This window comes from Eretmochelys imbricata, chromosome 8, assembly GCF_965152235.1.
Source record: "Eretmochelys imbricata isolate rEreImb1 chromosome 8, rEreImb1.hap1, whole genome shotgun sequence".
NCBI lineage: Eukaryota > Metazoa > Chordata > Testudines > Cheloniidae > Eretmochelys > Eretmochelys imbricata.
This window is the reverse complement of record NC_135579.1, coordinates 14040461-14061021: the sequence shown is the minus strand read 5'-3', so window position 1 is coordinate 14061021 and position 20561 is coordinate 14040461. Positions and strand designations below refer to the sequence as shown.

The 20561-nt window shown below is 43.5% G+C and overlaps 1 protein-coding gene across 1 annotated transcript in view; it reads right to left on the bottom strand.

Moving 5' to 3' along the window:
• Positions 1–577: 577 nt before the first annotated feature.
• Positions 578–20561, bottom strand: part of FSTL4 (follistatin like 4) — a 470937-nt gene continuing 450953 nt past the window's right edge. Inside the window, exons 11-15 of the mRNA XM_077824942.1 lie at positions 18650–18768; positions 11117–11266; positions 10399–10506; positions 6795–6904; positions 578–1280 (exon numbers count right to left, since the gene is read on the bottom strand). Of these exons, the coding sequence (XP_077681068.1) occupies positions 578–1280; positions 6795–6904; positions 10399–10506; positions 11117–11266; positions 18650–18768 (1190 nt within the window). The remainder of the gene's footprint in view (positions 1281–6794; positions 6905–10398; positions 10507–11116; positions 11267–18649; positions 18769–20561) is intronic.

Below are 20561 nucleotides of genomic sequence, written 5' to 3'. Positions count from 1 at the left end.
CCTCAAAGGAAACTGATCATTTTCCATTAAATTTATCACCTAGATGTCTGCATTTTGAAAACTGCTTTCTGTGATTTATTTTCCTTATTACAAAGGTCAGTTTTAAATGTGTTTTTACTGCTTACATGTTCAGGAAATGTTAAGGGTAGTATAATCAGGGCCCTACAGTCAGAAGTACAGTTGATTTGAAGTTAGACTGACTGAAAGAAAACTGATGACTTCAACATAATGGAGAGACTCATCAGTACTGAAACTCAGAAGCTGTTTTGTTCTACAGAATCATCAAGTTATGCATCTTATTCAATACCTTGGTAGAGAAATTATTCTCTTTCCAGGTATACATTCTTTTCATAAGCCAAGCCGTAAATCATACTTCCAAAAAATATCCCAACACAACCCAATTTCTATTAGCAGATCATACCTTATACTATAAAACTTGCAAGTATACCAGTGTTGCACCATGAAGCTTATACAGGTTTTTTTCCCCAGTGAAAAAATATACAATGCGACTGCCTATTTGTTGCAGTGTAAGGTCCAATCAGTACTTGTCTGCTGCAGGCTCTAGTTTTGTGCCCTTTCATACTTCTCCAACCCAGACCACTGTGTTACCCCTCCTGATACCTGAAACCTCACAGTGTAATGTGTTTTGTCTCCCATTAATAACAAACAGTGAATTCTTAGCTGGTGTAATAAGATACTGTCCAAATAATCCACTGTCTTTCATAATTCTGGTGTAGCTGCTCCAGGGCCAGTCTTTGGACATGATAGGGTCCTTTAAATTCTTCAGTACATTCATTTTCCCTGTTGACAGCTCTACAAAAAGCACATCTGTTTGCAAATGTGACGTAGCATATATATAGTACTGATTGCCTTCAGTGAAAGAGGGTTGAAATGTCAGATCAGATACGTGTACATTTGTTTGTAAGTCATAAATCAACTTGATTTCCCCTTGGATGGTTATTGCCTGGACTTTAATCCTGCCACTGTCTTCAGCTGCACTGACCAAATAGCGTCCATCAGGGGAAATATAGGGCGTACCCGATATGTCACTGTTAGGGCCAATCACAGAATCTGTAACACTGTCAATAATGAGCTGGGGAGAGGCTATTACTGATGTATTTTTTTTACACTGGACAAAGAAGTAGCCGCCCAAATGGGTATAGGCCATGCTCTGTGGTTTGCAGCTATAGTTTCTGAAGCGGATAGTCTTGATGTGGGTCACAGTTTCCAGGTCAATTTTGTGAACTGCAGATTTCGATTTGTTAAAGATGAAACCGAACCTGAAATATAAAACATGACACTGCCATCATCTCTGGAGCTGTGGCAACATGCTTGAGAGAACACTGAAACCAGCAGAAGTGGCAGACTCCATGCTGTTGTTTTCTATTGTGTGTAATAATGTTCACTTTTCTCTATGAAACCGCTAACGTTTTAATTCTTCTGCTATGTGCTAAAAAAAAACCCCTACATTTTTGGTTAACATGTCATTACGAATGAGGGGCATGACCCCACGAGCCGTTATACATGCAAGAATTCCTGGCTCGCATGAACAGTCCCATCAACCTGCAGTGTGCAGGATTGTGCACTTTATGTGTTATGCTGGAGTCACTTGCGTGAGTGAAAATTAATTTTACGTGGAATATCTTTTTATCCATTCGATACAGAAAGAAGGAAATTAAGTGAGATGTTTGTCTGGTCTTTGAAAGATTAAGATTGCTTTATGAAACGTGACAAGAGACTTGTTTTCACACAGTTAAAATATATATTTTGCTTCAATCAGTGGGTTTATTTCTTTAATCTTAAACAGAATGTCAGTGAGACACTCAGCAGTGATTTCACTGCTGAAGAATTAGCCAATGTACCGTATGATCCCTTGAAAATCACTGAGCTTAGCCTTGCGTTTTCCCATTATGCTCAGATCCTTTAGAAACGTCACTTAAAATAGCTGCAGTAAAGATTTACATGGCATTAGGTGTGGAGGAAATAGGAGATGACACCAGTGTTTCTCCTGAATGAGCGCACTTGGACTATTAAAAAAAAAAAAGCCTTTCTTTACAGCATTTCTTTCAAGACTCCCTTAATACTTGGCCAAGTGCCTGAATAAGAGAAAACCCAGGCTTTTATCATAAACTTTAGTTTGAAAAAGTGGGTTAGAATGTGTGTTACGTGCACACAGCTGCTGAAGAGGTGCTATGCCTGTGTGAAATTTGTGCTCTGAAATCTCAGTGAAAAAACTTGCTCTTCATATTCTTTTAATGGACAGCCATCGAGTCTGTAGGGCATCCTGGGAATTAGCGCCGCCCCCCCCCCAAAAAGAGAGAGGTGACTCACCCTGTGCAGTAACTGTAGTTCTTCAAAGATGTGCTCCTCATAGGGGGTCCACTTCTGGTGCATGTGCGCCCCATGTGCCTTTGATTGGAAATTTTCATTAGCAATGTCCGTTCAGCCCACACGTGAGGATATCAGCAGCATGTGTGATATCCTCACACATGCTGTTGATAGCCTCTCGGCTTGCACTGAGGCTTTATCAGGTTGCATGGGCACATTGCCGCTCAGTTCCTTTTTCACCACTGAGCCACAGAAGGAAACTCCAAAGCACGGGGAAGGAAGATGGGTAATGGAGCAGTATTCCCATAACAAGGAGGGAACTTTGGAATCGATTCCAGCACAGAGGAAAAAAGTGCATTGCCAGCTGTTGCATCAGAACTAGAGGCATTGAGAAAGGCATATGTACCGAAAACCTTAGTGCAGCTCTCGGATACTGGACATTTTTAAGTACAGCCATAGATGTATGTAGATTGTGACCTCGTCAAGCAAACGGCGAGAACCCTTCAGTAGTGGTATGGCAGACTCTTAAGGCATCCAAATGAACCTTGAGAGAAATAAGTAATAGTCCTGTTTCCTTTAGCTGCAGCACATATTCCAGAACAACTGGATGTAAGGCAAATTTGGGAGTAGTATTTTGGAATTCACAACAGACACTAAATGTTCTCCATTTTTGAAGGTAAGTATTTCTGGATCTTTCCTATTTTTAAAATAATATCTGTTGTAACTCTGACGGACAGACCAACTAACCCCGCAAATCATTGAGGAGACACACCTTGAGGTGGAGAATGCTCACATTCGGAATGCAGCATTCCACTGGCATCCTGGGATAGGAGCTGAAGAGGGATTGGAAGATTTATCTCTGGACAAAGAGCTAGGGGAAACCACACCTACCTTGACTATGTTGGGGCTATTAGGATAACTCTGTTCTTGTCCTGTCTGATTTTGTTCACCGCTTTGAGAATCAGAGGCATTGGGGAACCACATAAAACAGCTTCTTCATCCAAGTGAGGAGGAAGGCCCCCCCCAAGGAATTACGACCTAACTGAACAGAATAGATGGCATTTTTTGTTCGTAGTGGTAGTGAAGAGATCAACATCTGAAAATCCCCAAGTCTGAACTACACCAGCAATAACTTGGGAATCCAACTCCCATTTGTAGTCTTGGGAACAAATACCTGCTAAGAGTGTTGACTTGAAATTTTGCCTGCCTGGGAAATAGGTTGAGGAAATTCTTATGCAATGTTTTGTGCTCCAGTTCCATAACCTTAATGCTTTGGTGCAGAGGGAAGGAGATCTCACTTCTCCCTGCCAATTGATAATAGAATATGCAGGCAGCATTGTCTGTCATGACTTTGCTAGACCTGTCTGAGGAGAGGCAGAAAATGAAGGGAGACATTTCTGACTGCTCTGACTCTTAACAGGTTGATATGGAGGGTGGTTTCTTGGGGTGACCATCTGGGTGTGGTCTCAGAGTGAACATGTATTGTTAGGTTTCAGAGTAACAACCATGTTAGTCTGTATTCGCAAAAAGAAAAGGAGTACTTGTGGCACCTTAGAGACTCACCAATTTATTTGAGCATGAGCTCATGCTCAAATAAATTGGTGAGTCTCTAAGGTGCCACAAGTACTCCTTTTCTTTTCATGTATTGTTAGAGCATTGAGGTGTGCCTCCCCATTCTGACAGATGCATCTGTGGTTATGGTTAATGTTGGTGTCAGTTGGAGTAAGAGGACCCCCACCCCTACATTGCGATGAACCTTCCACCAGTCCAGGTGGCAGTTAACCTGTTGAGTAACTGACACCTGTTTGGCAAGAAAGCATCTGAGCCACCCCTGGAAACAGCAAAAGCATAATCTTGCATGTTCAGTCACAAAAATGCAAGCGGCTATGCGACCTAGAACTTTGTAGGGTTGCCAACCCTCCCGGTTTGGCTGGGAGTCTCCTGGAATCGATCTCAATTGCCCAGAGGCTACTGAAGCCAATCCGGGAGATTTTAGGCTGCTGAAAGTCAGCGACACACCGGGGCTAAGGCAGGCTCCCTACTTGCCCTGGCTCCATGCTGCTCGCAGAAGTGGCCAGCATGTCCCTATGGCCACTAGGCAGAGGCGCGGCCAGGAATGGGGAATGGCGGCCAATACGAGCTGCAGGGGCATTGCCTGTTGGCGGGGTCAGCACACAGAGCTGCCTGGCCGCCCCCGAGCCTAGGAGCTGCTGCCGGACATGCCGCCACTTCTGAAAGCCACCTCAGGTAGGCGCTGCCAGGCCGGAGCCTGCACTCCTCACTTCCTCCTACACTCCAGCCCCCTCCTGCACCCAGACTCCCTCCCAGAGCCTGCACTCCCTCCTGCACCCCAACCCTTGCCCCAGCCCTGAACCTCCTCACAATCCCAAACTCCCTCCCGGAGCCTGCCCTCTCTCCCCCAGCACAGAGCCTCTTCCCACGTCCAAATTCCCTCCCAGAGTCTGCACCCCCTCCTGCACCCCAACCCCTTGCCCTGAGCCTCCTCACGATCCCAAACTCCCTCCCGGAGCCTGCACCCCCACCTCCAGCACGGAGTCCCTTCCCACATCCAAATTCCCTCCCAGAGTCTGCACCCCATCCTGCACCCTCAGCCCGGAGCCCCAACCCACACTCCCTCCCACACCCCAACCCCCTGCCCCAGCCTGGTGAAAGTGAGTGAGGGTGAGGGAGAGGGAGTGATGGAGGAAGGGAGGCAAGACAAGGGTGTTTGTGCAATTAGACAGTTGGCAACGATACCTAGAAGTTGAAGACCATTTCTGACTGAAGCCTGGGGGCTCCCTTGAATAATTGTGGCAGAGTATGATAGTGTCATGATGTCCATGGGAAGGAAGGCCCTGGATGCGAAGGGGCACTAGAGTTTCCTCGGGACTGATGGCGAGGAGGGGGAGGTCTCCCGACCTGTCTCCAAAGTGAGGCAAAAGGAACACTCCATCATTAACAGTCACTGCTTGATTTCCTGGTTCTTCCGTGGCTTGGATTTGAGGGCTAAACAAGACGTTACACTTATGTGGCACTCCCAGGCAACAAACACATAAAGTGTCCGTTGCTGACTGGGATAGCCTCTTTACACACAAGGCAACATTTAAACCCCTGTGAACCGGGCATGCCCTATGCAGGGAAGCTTTCCCCAGAGGGAATAACACAATCTTTCAATAGCCAGTATCTAACTATTACTACTTACTAACAAACTACGTAAAAAGAACTCAGCGAGCAGCCGAGACAAGCACGATGCGGACACACTAAGCTCTGTCTCAGCCCAACACAGGAACTGAGGGCAGTTTTCTTGCGCAACCTGATATAGCCTCAGTGTGGGACACGTGGGTATCAGAAGCACCTGCATGGGCCAAATGGACACTGCTAATTAAAATCTCCAATCAAAGGTGGCTGGGGCACATGCACATCTGACGTGGAGCATCCATAGGGGCACTACTTGAAGAAGGTCTAGATATTTATCTGAATTAACAGACAGTTGGAAGTGTCAAATTACTGTTTGTTTCAGCAAGCAGAACTATTTACATTGGGTCAAAACCTGCACATAGTCACACCAATGTCAGTAATAGTGTGGCAGTCATCAGTAGAACCCCAATCCAGCAACTAACTTAAAGGTAAGCATGTGCTTAAGTACTTTGTTGGATTGGGGTCTAAAAAGCAGAATATGGCACACAACTGAGCTATACTGGCTCCATAAAATGATTAGTAGTTGTACTATAACGTGGTAGCAATAGAATCAATTACTATGTACTTACCATTGATTTCAACAGTTAACATGGAGTTGTCACATTAATGCCAGGAAATAGTGCATATTATTTTGAGTTAAGCGTGTTAGCTAAATTGTAATTCCCTTGGAAAATATGTAATCACAATACCTGGTGCTCATTTTTTTAAAAATGCATGCACCATTTGTGCAGTTGCTGTTACTGCACACACATCTCATATTTCAGCATGCAAATGGTCAGTTATGTGTTCAACAGCCAAACTTTAGATGAGAATAAATTTTTTACCACTCAGCTCAATAAATCATAGGATATGTCTACCGAGTCCTTAGGGGCTTGTACTGGGATGGCTAGCCCATGCTGAAGCCTGTGCTGTCATGTGTTTGCTAGCTACTGTTGCAAACAGTACAAGCACACCTTAATTTGCAGTGTAGACATACCCTCAGCGGTACACTTTGAATCTTAGATTTCTTGTAGTATGGCTTTGTGGTTAAAGCATGAGCCTGAACCTCAAGTTTCTATTCCTGTCTCTACACAGACTTGCTGAATCATTTGGGGGCAATTTGCTTATCCTGTTCTTACATCAGTTTCCACATCAGGAAAATGGGGAAAATAATACTTAACCAGATCACATGTTCATTAAAGTTTATATAGTACTTCAAGCTGATTAGACAGAAGGTTCCCTAGAAGCACAAAGCATGATGATGACGAGTCATTAGGACCATTCCTTACCTAATGTGATTAATAATAAGATTTGTAGGTGGTATGAAAAAATCATCCACATCTTCAAATGGCGTGCGGATGATATGCTGATTTTCCCCTGCACTTGCCTCTGATATTACCTACAATAAATAAACAAAATGTTGAGCATAGGGAAAACAAGAAGGAAGCGAGAAGTAAATACAGATTACAGAACTGTGTTACACCAAAAAGATTTTTGCCATGTACCTAGGACATTCAAATTGATTAATACTTTCAAAATAGTGTTTGGAGTAGCTGCCCTGAAAAAATGTTAATTAAAATGGCATTTGAAGATTGACATTTGTAAGGTAAGTGCACAACTCTCTTTGCTGTCATATGATGATGTTTGTATCCGTAGAGAAAGCAATCATGCACAAGTTGAAATAGTGTGACAACACTAAACCTACAATAATGTATTCCAAACTGTTTAAAGAAAACATTTATTTCATATTTATTAACTCACTTAAATGCACAGTTTTAAGTTTTAATTCACTGGCTTGAATGGTCTAATGCTAAGTCCCACAGCAATTAATTATCACTTTGAAGGAGCAGAAATGTTCACCCATCGATTGCACCATGTAAAATACATGGAAGAGCAGAGAAAGGTACTCTCTCGAAATGCTGTCCTTCAGAACAAAGCAAACCTTCTGCTGCCATGGAAACTCTGATTTATTATCTCCCTTATAACCCCAGAAAAATGAGGAGGTAGAAATGTTCAACAATTAAAATGTTAAATACAGAAATTGTTTACTGGGATTGTTTTGATTCAAGATGGTTTAGGTCAATTCATTAGAAGTTTCTGCTAATGTAATGTGCTAACAGGAGTTCTTTTGAATGTAAGGCTAAATAATTCCTTAAAAGGTTTAGTTCAAACTTTCTGGTCATGCCATTTCGATTTCTTCCAATTAAATTGTTTGAGAAAAATGCCAATTTTTGCCGAGTGCTTTCATGAAGCCAGAAATAGTATTGTATATTTGCTTTCCCATAAACTAGTAACAACTGAACAATAGCAACCCCTCAATAGGCTGCATAACTTTGTTTAATAAACCCCTGATTTCTGAAGAGGGAGAAAATTAAGGTCAAGCTGTACAGCTGAATTTCTTTATTACAGACTGTGGGAAATCATTAAGGTTTTTGTTTGTGTGTGTGTGTGGGGAACCTCATCAAATTTGACACTGCAAACTTTTGGTGGAGGTGGGAGGGAGAGATCAGAAAAAACAAAGGTAGACTGCTGCTGATGTTAATCTAATGCTATCCATACGTATCTGCACTTCACAAGATAACGGAAAGGACCATCTGAGAACTATAGCCCTATAACAAGTTTCCAGCTGTGCAGTTGGTGTTGTCTTGTTAATAATCACAAGTCTGTGCCATCTTTCCTTTAATTACAGAAACCTCTCACAGCTGGACAGAAGCTATTAAGTTCGAAAGCGTAAAGAGAATCCATTTTGTCTTCCTGTATCTTGTCCAGGAACCCATGCTAGTCATCAGGAAAGTTAGCTGAGATTGCTTCTGAAACTTCTGTTTAGTTGCTGTTGTTCTGTTGCCAGAGGTTACAACGGTGCAGGAGTCCTCATTATTTAGCAGGGCCCAATTGGTTTGTAAAATCTGTATGGCAATATGGCAACTGCTGTAAAGAAGATGATCATTTATGTGTAAACGTCTGGCCTGAATAGTTTAACTGGGCACTTAGCTGCTGTGCGGGGAAGCAAGAAGAAGATCCTCCCACTCTCAAGTGCCAGCATAAGGGCTAGTGTAGACTCGAGGTGCCAGGTTCACAAGGTATTTGCGTGCCTAACTGCCTCTTTAAGCACCTAATGCCAACATTTGGTGCCACTGACATTTTCAGAACCACCGTCCAGCTGCTAGCTAACCCTGTAGGCATCTAAGTATCTGCTGGTGGGCCCACATCACTGCTTGGAACCTGCACTCAAACTGAAACCCCAGAGCAATTCTCAGACTGGACATGCCCATATCTCTCCTAAAGCACTCAGTTGCATTAGTATGTGCTAAACATGCCTATGGGCTTGGGCCCCACACACAATCAGGGCCAAGCAAGTTGGGAATTTTTCGGCTTGTGCTTGTGCGTGTCCCTAGAATACTCAATAGCCCTGCCGTTAGGGCACTTGCCTGAGAAGGGGAAGACTCAAGTTCACATCCCTGCTCCAAATCAGGCATAACAGTCTGGATGGCCTCCTCTCTGGTTTTTCATGAGAAAAAGTTGACCTTGTTTTTAGGCGCCTAACTTCAGGAGAGGGTTTGTGGATAAGAATATTGGCACTTCCCTCTGGCCTGTCAGTCAGGTGTCTAAGGCCACATCAATGGGAGTTAGCTGCCTAAATACTTTTGATTGGGGTCTAAGCCCCACCCCTTTCCTCTGCATTTCAGTCCTGGTTAGGTTAGGCCACGCCCTGCTCAGCTAGCTCCCAAGAATCTCCTTCTTGGGCACCTAACTCTCTGTATGCAATGCATGGGTAGCCCAGGCAGCTAGCTCAGGGCTTAGAATTCCACTAGGTGCCTATGAGCTAGGCATTGCAACACCTAAATACCTGTCTGTAGCTAGCCCTAGATTCATCGTGGGGAGAGGGGATTAGATCATTGAATTGGATCTCCCCTATATCACAGGCCTTAAATTTCATCCAGTTACTCCTGTACTGAACCCAACAACTTGTAAAGCATATCTATCTTCCAGAAAGGCATCTGTGATCCTTAAGCTTCCTGCATCCCTATGAGGAGTGGAGGTAGGAGGTCAAGAGGATCTGTGCAATGGTAGATCTCCCAGTGCCTCACCACTTCCAGCCCACCCATCTCACTCTCTCTACATCCAGTTGATTATTTCGCTAGCCTCTTTTCACCTTGGAACTGATTTCCAGTACCTCATGGGGATTGCCCATCCCTTGCCTAGCCCTCCAGAGTCCTATACTGAATCCCTTCGTGTGGCAGAACCACAGTGGGGCCATTGCCTTGAGAGTCTCTGCAGACCAGAAAGCAAGGGCAGGAAGTGCCATTCAGGAACTTTTTTTTTTTAATTTTGAGAGAAGTAAAATCCAGTTCCTAGGACACTAGGGTTCCGATTTCAGGGGGGCTGTGCACACACACAGTGCTTACTGACGTTAGTGTGGGTGCTCAGCATGCCTGAAAAATCAGACCGTGTACTGTCGGCATAACTCGAGAGAGAGCAGCACAGTACTACAGCCGCTCATCCAAACAGGAGGCCGATACTGGCAACCTAATGCAGCCACATGGCTTAATTCATTTTTATGGTGGGTACCAGATGAAAAAAATAGATGTCAAAATAACAGCATGAAGCCAAATCTCTGCTCTCATGCTAAACTCCAGGTCGGGTTTTATTGCTGCATTATTGGTAAAAAGAAAAGGAGGACTTGTGGCACCTTAGAGACTAACCAATTTATTTGAGCATAAGCTTTCGTGAGCTACAGCTCACTTCAACGGATGCATGCTGTATGCTTATGCTCAAATAAATTGGTTAGTCTCGAAGGTGCCACAAGTCCTCCTTTTCTTTTTGCGAATACAGACTAACACGGCTGTTACTCTGAAACCTATTGGTAAAATGTTAACTTTACATAACACTTACCTGCAGTGTTGGATGGGACTTCTGCATGTTCCCCCAGCTAAGGACCCAGACTTGGTCGTGTGATTTATCATAATGTAATTTGGCTGGTAGGGGGTGAACATCCATAGACTTCAAAGAAACAAATATTTGTATTCATATTTAGTCAAGTGAAGGTGGATTATGAACATTATTTATGTTAACATTTGTTTACAAAGATTGATGTGAACATTCCTGTAGAATCCATTATCCACCCCCCACACTTTAGGGAGATGGAGGCACAAATTTGTGTAGTTGGCTGAAAAAAATCACAGTGACAGAGCCAGAAATAGAAATTAGGTAGCCTGATTCCAGTCCTCTGATTTGGCTAATCAGACGACACTCCATCTCCCACCACAACTTCTATCTACAGGGGCCAATTTCTGATAGTGTTACACCTGGGCAATCTGGTTATAACTGAGGTCAGAAACTGACCCAGTAAGTGTAGGTCAGAAATACTTTCTAGGAAGCTGCAAACATGACTGCAGACTTATTCCTAGGACTATGAGAATCATGCCATAAAGCGGTTTTTTGAGAATGAGGTTATAGCATGGCAAATGACGCAGTATACCCCGATGAGTGAAAATAGTTTATCTGTCCGACACATGAGCTCGGTCAGAGGTTCACTGGGTAGGGACCTAATTCTTTAGCAGATCAAAACCGCTTTGCCATCATGGAATAAATAGCTCTCCTGGTTAAGTACCTGCATGACTTTCTGTGTCTGGATATCAATGATGATTAGTCTGTTCTGCTTGGGCTGGGTCACATAAATATACTTGTCTCTGACATTGACAGCTGAAGCCCAGAGGCAGGACTGAACAGCGCCACCTTCAACTCTAGGACAGATCTCTTCCTGAAAGAGAGAAGAATAGGTTTAATTTGTGCAAGTTCAGGGCCATGCTCTAAGCAGCCTGCACTTTAGCCTGAAATCATAGAACAAAAATCCATGGGGACTATGGTATGCCTAAATTATCCCCCCCCCCACTTTTTACCTGGAAAACATGAAATAATTATTGTATTAAGTAGCACACTGTAGTCTGGATCTGTCCCAATGAGATTAAGCAACTGGAGCTTGCTGCAAGCTCCCATTTATTTTCAAATAATCATGATGCTGCACAGAACAGAATCTTCTAAATTATCCCCTGGTACAAGGGGACTTATAGTGCTCTCAACATTTATTAGCAATATAAATCTCATTTTGGGTTTAAAACACAGTGATTTATGTTTTAATGGAATTATTGCACTGCATTGTTCCTATAGCTTCATTCTCAGTTTTAGAAAATCTTGCTCTCAGGTCCTTGTGCATTTAGAGTAGCAGCAGAAGAGTCCAATAGTCTCCTTAACTCCAACCCGGAAACATCTTGCATTTAAAAGTATCATATGCTGTGGGCTTGATCTTGTTGACCTTACTCACAGCTGGGTCATTTGTTGAAGCCAGTGGGACTAAATATCATTAGAGCCAGCAGGATTTGTCCTTTGCTATATTTTCTGTAATGCTGCTTCTCCTTTTTGGTGATAGCTTTCTCTTCATATGCTTGCTTTCCCCCCTTGTGCATAATTATTGATGACCGGTAAGTTATTCCAACAGTAATGGTACTTTTCAGTTGGTACCTCTCAGGTGCCTAATAAAGTACAATATCATTTAGTTGGGGATCTAAAGCTTGGAAGGCCACATTCTTGTTGAGTTCTGGCCCCTCTGCACTACTTTGTGGGTGCACAAAGGCTGGAAATCAGCTGGATTTAGCTGCTGAGAAGTCCTATGGTTTGGTGAACAGAGCTTGTGCATCTACGTCCTGGCCCACCACTCCCACCCGGCCCTGGCATAGAAGTAGGTTGGGGGGGATGGAGCTGGAGTGCACTGGGCCTCGGCTATCCTCTGGCGGCATGTGGTCCTTTGTGCATAGAGCTTTGAGAGTGAACCAGAAGGCAGAGCAAACACAACGATTTATTCTGTTCTTAAAATATCTCACAACTTTTAGGCCACTCTCATGATCTTTGCGCTACTTGTGATTTTCATAGGTGGGGGTTGGCAATATTCAGTAGCAAACTTGCAACCGGAGACTCAGGAAGCTATGAGTCTCCATGACAAACTTTTCCTTCCCCATTGCCCCCACTTTTGCAGCAAATGGAAACTTGGCACAGCAGAAAATCTGGGTCCAAGTGAACTGTCCAAGGTCCCGCAGCAAGTCAGTGAGAGAGGTGGAAACAGAACCAAAGTCTCTAGACTCCCAGTGTGGTCTATTTTCCACCGGTCCATGCTGTGTATCTTAGAACAATAGTCTTCCTTATCTGAGATTAAGTAGAAGTGACTAGCATGTGAGAGGATACAAGCACAGCACAAAGAATAGTTTTAAGAAATGCACTAAAAATAACCTTTGGCCTGATCCTACAACCATTGAGGCCCCCAGCAAAACTTCAATGAGAGCTGTATAGCACCCTGCGTTTGCATTGTGGATGAGGCTGCAAGTCTATCACAGAGGTCACGGATTCCGGGACTTTCCGGGACCTCCGTGGCTTCTGCACTCAGCAGCTGTGACCCCAGGGCTACCCAAGCATCTCAGATGGCCCTGGTGACTGACCCCAGGACAGCCTGGCAGCTTGGGTGGCGCTGGGGCCAGCTGCGGTGGCTCCCCTCCCCACAACAGTGGGCCACCAGCAGTCCCAGGCCACCAGCAGCTGCGGTGGCGGTCCCAGGCTTCCCCCTACCAGCAGCCACTGTGGCTGTCCTGGACCGGCGGGGCCGCCCCGCAGCAGTAGTCACTGTCCTGGGCTGCCCCTGGCCAGCAGCAGTGGCAGCAATCCTGGGCTGGTGGGCTGCCCCCTGCCAGTAGCAGCAGCGGTGGTCCTGGACCACCCCTCACCAGCAGCAATGGTGGTGGTCCCAGGCCGGCACCCCAGAGGCCCGCCCTGAGCTCCAGTGGGCACCCTCGACAAGTACCAGCGGGTGCACCAGAGCCCCCCCCTCCAGAACCTCCTAGAACACCCAAGATTTAATCAGGGGTATATAGTACAAGTCATGGACAGGTCATGGAGCCTGAATTTTTTTTATTGCCCATGACATGTCCATGACTTTTACTAAAAATACCCATGGCTAAATCTTAGTCTTCATTATGGGTCATCCTAATGGGTGAACTTGCAAAAGTTCACCTGCTAACTAGCCATTAATTACTTTTGTTTCTTAATGGCTACTTTATTTGAATGCATAATTTTGGAGCAGATACAGGACATGGGGAGGAAATAAATGCATGTGTGTTTTTGTCAGTGCAGCTGTGGCTCTTAGGCCTTGTCTCTACACAAAAGTTGTACCACTTTAGCTATCCCAGCACAGTGAACGGGATATCCCTGCTGTGGGTTCTGTTATGGTTTATTTCTGTACGAGAAGGGGAATGAATAAGCTATAAGCACTTTTCTATCAGTACAACTTCACCCATACTAGGGATTGTACCAATATTACTATTATAGTAAAAGAATCAAACGCCTAGCACACATAGTTACACCGGTCCAGTCACTGTGTAGACCAGGCCTAAGTTTTGAAGATAAGGGGCCAGATTGTCTTGTTTGGCTGAGTTCTGATATATGCCTCCCACAGATCCTGGAGCCAGCCAGAGTCCAGTCTGATTCCTGGTGTAAAGGCTTGTCTACACAGGGAAACCCCCCACAGCACGTGGTGCACATTAGCTACTCTACACTGACTCCCCGTGCGGATACTTACTATATGCTAAGAATGCCTTTGTGGGCATCGGCTTAGTGCAATTTGTATTAAGCTAACCTCCCTGAGGACACTTTTAGTGCACAGTGGGTGTCCACATAGGGAACTAGTGTGAAGTACTTAGTGCACTTTAAATTCATACCCTAGCTTACTGTGCACTAACTTCCCCTGTAGACAACCTCTAAGTTGGAGCAGCTCAGAGCACATTTAATTTAAACCTGTCTACAGGCCCCAGCAACTTTATGCTACCATAGTGGTATAACTGAGCTGGAGCAGGGACCAGAATCTGTCCCTATGGGTCTAATACAGCACTCACTTCAAATTTAACACATTCAGCCTTCCCCACGCTAAATGTTCTTTTATGCCGATTGGATAGCAAATGAAGCTGTTTCTGTTGTAAACCCACCAAAGGTTGGCTTGTTTGTACAACCACATCACTGTTTACATGGCTAATGTTAAAATAATAAAAAGAAAAAAGTAATGTAAATCTAAGTTATTTAGAACTATCTGAACCAGGGTCTACTCCTGCACTCATTGAAGCCAATGGCAAAGGGCCCCAAGACTTCAGTGGGAGGCGGATCAGGTCTTCAGAGGTTTCTCTAGAGATCAGACATATAGCACTGCTAAAAGTTCCTTTTTAAACCCACCACTGTTTTCTTTAAGTGCCCTTCTTTCTTTGTTCTTTTCAATCTGAATTTCCAGTACCACCTTTCCAATATTTACAGCTCGTCAGAAAAGAAACCCAGAAGTCTGTCTTTGAGTTATAAAACCTTATTACCGCTCTTACAATATGTCCACATAGAGTGCTCAAAGGTGAGGATCAGAGTGTCGATTTATAAGGTGATATATTAAAAGGGTCAAATGAAGGGAAAATATTAATCTGAGAGTTATTGATATTTAAAAAATACTTATTTAACAGAATGATGCCCTTTCTTAGAATTATAGAATCATAGAATATTAGGGTTGGAAGAGACCTCAGGAGGTCATCTAGTCCAACTCCCTGCTCAAAGCAGGACCAATCCTCAACTAAATCATCCCAGCCAGGGCTTTGTCAAGCCTGACCTTAAAAACCTCTAAGGAAGGAGATTCCACCACCTCCCTAGGTAACCCATTCCAGTGCTTCACCACCCTCCTAGTGAAAAAGTTTTTCCTAACATCCAAACTAAACCTCCCCCATTGCAACTTGAGACCATTACTCTTCGTTCGGTCATCTGGTACCACTGAGAACAGCCTAGATCCATCCTCTTTGGAACCCCCTTTCAGGTAGTTGAAAGCAGCTATCAAATCCCGCCCCCCTCATTCTTGTCTTCTGCAGACTAAACAATCCCAGTTCCCTCAGCCACTCTTCATAAGTCATGTGCTGCAGCCTCCTAATAATTTTTGTTCCCCTCCGCTGGGCGCTTTCCAATTTTTCCACATCCTTCTTGTAGTGTGGGGCATAAAACTGGACACAGTACTCCAGATGAGGCCTCATCAATGTCAAATAGAGGGGAATGATCACATCCTTCGATCTACTTGCAGTGCCCCTACTTATACAGCCCAAAATGCCGTTAGCCTTCTTGGCAACAAGGGCACACTGTTGACTCATATCCAGCTTCTCATCCACTGTAACCCCTAGGTCTTCTTCTGCAGAACTGCTGCCTCACCAGTCGGTCCCTAGTCTGTAGCAGTACAGGGGATTCTTCCGTCCCAAATGCAGGACTCTGCACTTGTCCTTGTTGAACCTCATCAGATTTCTTTTGGCCCAATCCTCTAATATGGTAAATAAACAATCTTCAATATGGTAAATAAACAAATGACAAATGAAACATTTCTGGCCATATTTCAGTACCTGTATTTGAAGATATTTTATAGTTCAATAAGATTATACAAGCGATGCCTTATTGTATAATAGCATGACATAAATACTAAAAAAACTTAATTCAAGGCCTTAAAGGCATGTGATATCTCGCTATTGCACTTGTCATGTTGTGTATCATTGCATTTGATCCAATACTAAAAGTTCACTGCCACTAGGACAAAATTTTCCTTTACCAGTTTTCTTTGAATTCAGATAATCCTGGATTTAAAAAAATCCCAGTGTTTGTAGAACATTCCAAATGGACAAATAGGGAGCCCAAGTTGTCTTTATTTGTAATGGAACTTACACAGAATGTTCAGTAGAGGTGTAAACTTCTCCACATCACTATCCCCACATGCTGCCACTGTATCTCAATTCTGACTTGGGAAGCCATTGCATGAAAAGCTTATATGCATGTGAATAAGGTAACCATAGTCAAAGGCTCTGTGCCACATTAATAATTCCCATGTCAGAATCATAATATGCATTGTTTTTATTTTTAAAATCAGCCTTAGAAGCATAGGGATTGCCATAATGGATCAGACCTGAAGTGAAGACCAATTGCATATCTACCCTGCAGAAGAAGAGGTTACTCACTTTGTGTAGGAACTGCGGTTCTTAGAGATGTGTCCCCCTCTTAGTGCCCCTTGATCAGAGATTTTCAGTTAGCAATGTCTGTTGGGCCCATGCATGTGTCCTATGCCTCCTTGTGCCAGATATCGAGGCTATATGAACTGCCCTCAGTTCCTTATCCATCCAAACATTCCCTAAGGAACAGTCTGAAGCAGAGGGCAAGGAGGGAAGGTAGTGGAGCACCCATGGATACACATCTCAAAGAACTGCAGTTAATGTATGAAGTGAATAACCTGTATTTCTTCTTCCAGTAGTATCTCTATGGGTGCTCCACTTCAGGTGACTTCTGAGCAGCAACCCCAGGTGGAGAAGGGAACTTCGAAATAGAGTCCAGAACTGAAGATAGTACTGCAGAACCAAGTGCTGCATCGGATCTGACTGCATGGATCAGGACATAATGTTTCAAAAGCATAAGGACTAAAGCCCATGTAGTGGCCCAACATTTTTCAGATACTGGCACAGTCTGTAGTAATGCCGTAAACGTTGCCTCAATTTGGTTGCAGACCAGAGAGTCCCCAGACTCTTAATAAACCTACCTGATACCAGATGAGCAAATATGGAGGATCTTTCTACTAGAAGATGGAAGCCTGATATTGCAGCCAGAAGGACCTTAACTGCACTAGTTGATAACCCTAATTTCTTTAGATTCAACAAATAATCCAGGATGACTGAAAGGGGCAGCAAATCAGGCAGAAGGGAGCAACACCATCTATTTCATTTCTGCAGGTGCAGGTTGACCTCTTTCAACTGTTCAGTAATACCTGTTACACTTCCGTAGAGCAGGAGGATTCTAACCCCATGAGCCATCCCCTGAGGCGGAGAACCAATAGCTTGGGAAGAAGCACATGACCTGCATCCTGTGACAGGAGATGAGGCATGGTTGCGAGTTTGAATGACGGTTGGACACACAGGTAAAGCAGGTAAAGGTACCAAGCTTGTCTTAGCCAGGTCAGCACTATTAGAATATTTCTGGCTCTGTCCTGCCTGATATTGTTTATCACCTTTAATATCAGCAACACTGGCAGAAACACACAGACCAGACAGTTCTTCCAAGATAGAAGAAAGGCATCTCCCAGGGACTGGTGGCCCAGACCCTCTCTTGAGCAGAAAAGAGTACACTGCCTGTTCCTGGAGGTGGTGAAGCGATCCACCTCTGGAAGTCCTCATTTTAGGAATATGTTGGGGAGAACTTGGGTGTCTAGCTCGCATTTGTAGACCTGCGAGAGGTGTCTGCTGAGGACATTCGTTGTGGTGCTCTGAATACCTCAGAGATAGACCACTGAGATTCGGATCTGATGAGCAATGTACCAGTTCCATAGCTTCATGACTTCAGGGCACAGAGAGGGAAATCTTCCTGCTCCCTGTTCGTTGATACAGAATGTGCAGAATATGTTGTCCGTCATGACCCAGATTGATTTATCCCTTATGAGGGGTAGGAAATGAAGGCAAGCCTTGACAGCCCTGATCACCAACAGATTGATGTGGATACTGGTTTCTTGAGTTGTTCATCTGCCTTGATTTGTGCAGGTACTGAGGTGGGCTTTGCATCCCAATAGCGATGCATCTGTCGTTAAAGTCACTGATGGGGCTGACTGACAGAAAGGAATGCCTGCACAGATGTTGAGTTGGTTCTTCCATCAGTCTAAGGAGTTCATCATTTGAAGAGGAACTGTCACCTCTCTGTCCAAGATGTCTCTGACTGGACAGTAAATTGTTCTAAACCACCCATTTCCTCAGCCCTCAGCTGGGGAGACCTAGTTGCTTTGTGGCCCAGTTCTGATTTGATAGCATTTTACATCCACTTGGCACAGCTGGAAATGACTACCCAAGGTGTTGGATATTGGCAAGCCAGGCCCGAGACACTCTGTGATTCCAAGGATAAACTTCCTTCACCTTTTGCATGGCCACAAATCCCCACCTTGCACATCCTCAACTGGACACCTTGAAAATGTAACATTTTCCTCGTACTGTATATTCTCTTCACAAGATCTAGGGAGCACAAGCTGACAGATGACTTGGATACTTTATTACAAAAAATCAAAACAAAAACTTACATAACTTGTAAAAATCCTCTCACTGGGTTTGATATGTCTTCGGATCTCACATTCGTTTGGCTGAATGATTGTGATCCCATCATTGGAAAAGACATAAAACATATTTCCCACACTTAGGCCTTTAAGAAAAGAAAAAACAAAGCTAAATAAGCAGAATTTAAAACAACAACAACAAAACCACATTTCTAGACTTTTATTTTTGGAAGAACAACAAAAAAATCACTTTCCAGAAAAACTGGTAATTTGGATGCAGTTGGTGCATTCACAAAAATCAAACTTCATGTCATAACAAGGGCTTCAAGGTGTGAGGAAGGAGATACAGACACATTCAAAAACACATTGCTTTGGTGGCGGCAGTGACAAAGTTAGGGAAATATCCTGAGGTCTTCCATGATTATATCTGTGTCAGAATTTGAATGTGTGTGACATTCTAGCCTTGCCAAATCATGACTTTTTTTCTCTTTCCATTTACACTGGAAATAGTTTGCTAACTGTTATGCAACCAAGAAGGAACTGTCAGCTAAAAACACACACACACACAAAAAAAACCCCCTCAAAGTCACACAGTTACAATTAATTTGACCTTTTGCAATTTGCAAATTGTAAAGATGAATAAAAGCATTGCTTGATTATTTCATGAAATACATTTTAAAAAAATCCATCCTGTATTCTAAAACCACCTGCGTGAACCAAAAATAGCCACCAAAACAAATACATTTTTGAAATTTTGCAAACTGTAATTCACAAATGTGGAATATTTCAGCATTGCAATAGCACTCATCTATCAAAACTGGGGCATTCCAGGAGCTTTTGAAAAACTGGCTCCTTCTCCGTGGATTTCTGATGTAAGGTTATAGTTTCATATTTCTGTTTAGCAGAAATGCCCTACAACACTGATAGTTTCTTCTTCAGCTACATGCAAATGCAGTAAATAATATCTTAGAAAATGGATTAGGGAATCTTTTCAAACACTATACTCAGAAAGATCCCAACACTCTTTAAATTTTTATACCACCCGCTAAATAAATTCTTCCAATGGCCTTTGTTATCTCAGATAATGTTGATAGTGTACTTATCTGCCAAACTTCCATGGCACTGGTGATATAGAATTTTGTCTTTAATAAAATTTGCTCCATAGAAAATAAGGTCCTGATCCTGCAAACACTTAGAAACATGAGCAACTCCACACTACTGGGACTAGGTTCTCCTTAGATTAGCATCTATACATCCTATAGGACTACTCACATCTAAAGCGTTACTCCACATGCGTTAAGTGCTTCCAGGATTGGCGCCTGAATCATCATAGGAGATTTTTACAGCAAGAACTACGTATGATTGGGACTAACACAGTTTTAGCAAATTTCATAAAATATTTGCTGTATTTATTTAAATGAAATTTCAGCACGGGAGGGTGTTCCTTAAATCTAAACTATCTTGGTGTGAAATATCTGGCTTCAGAGTACCACTGCATGTAGAGAGACTTTTTAGCTTTCGATAGGTTTGTTGCTGCACTGAGAATCTGATGCTTTAAGATTAGCCTCTGAACCATACCACAGAAATACCCCAGTTAAGGCATCAAGCGGATACGGGAGCTGTGATCCTTGAAGGTGATGCCACAGTGAGGGACCATGCATTCTGAAAAAAGCATAAATGTTGAATTTCTACTCAGGCTCTACCTAAGGACTTGGTAGGTGCTAAGGGCTAATTTTCCAGAAGTACATTACCAGGCCATTTTGCCCAGCCATTATAGCCAAAAATCTACCCTCACTGCATGCACATAGCTCCCACTTATTTGAATGGGAACTGAGTGTATGTATTGGAGAGCAGAATTTGGCCCTTTGTGCAATGAGTGAACGAATTTTCATATGTAAAATAAAAGTTTCATTTTAAAAAGTGAAAACAGTCATGCAAT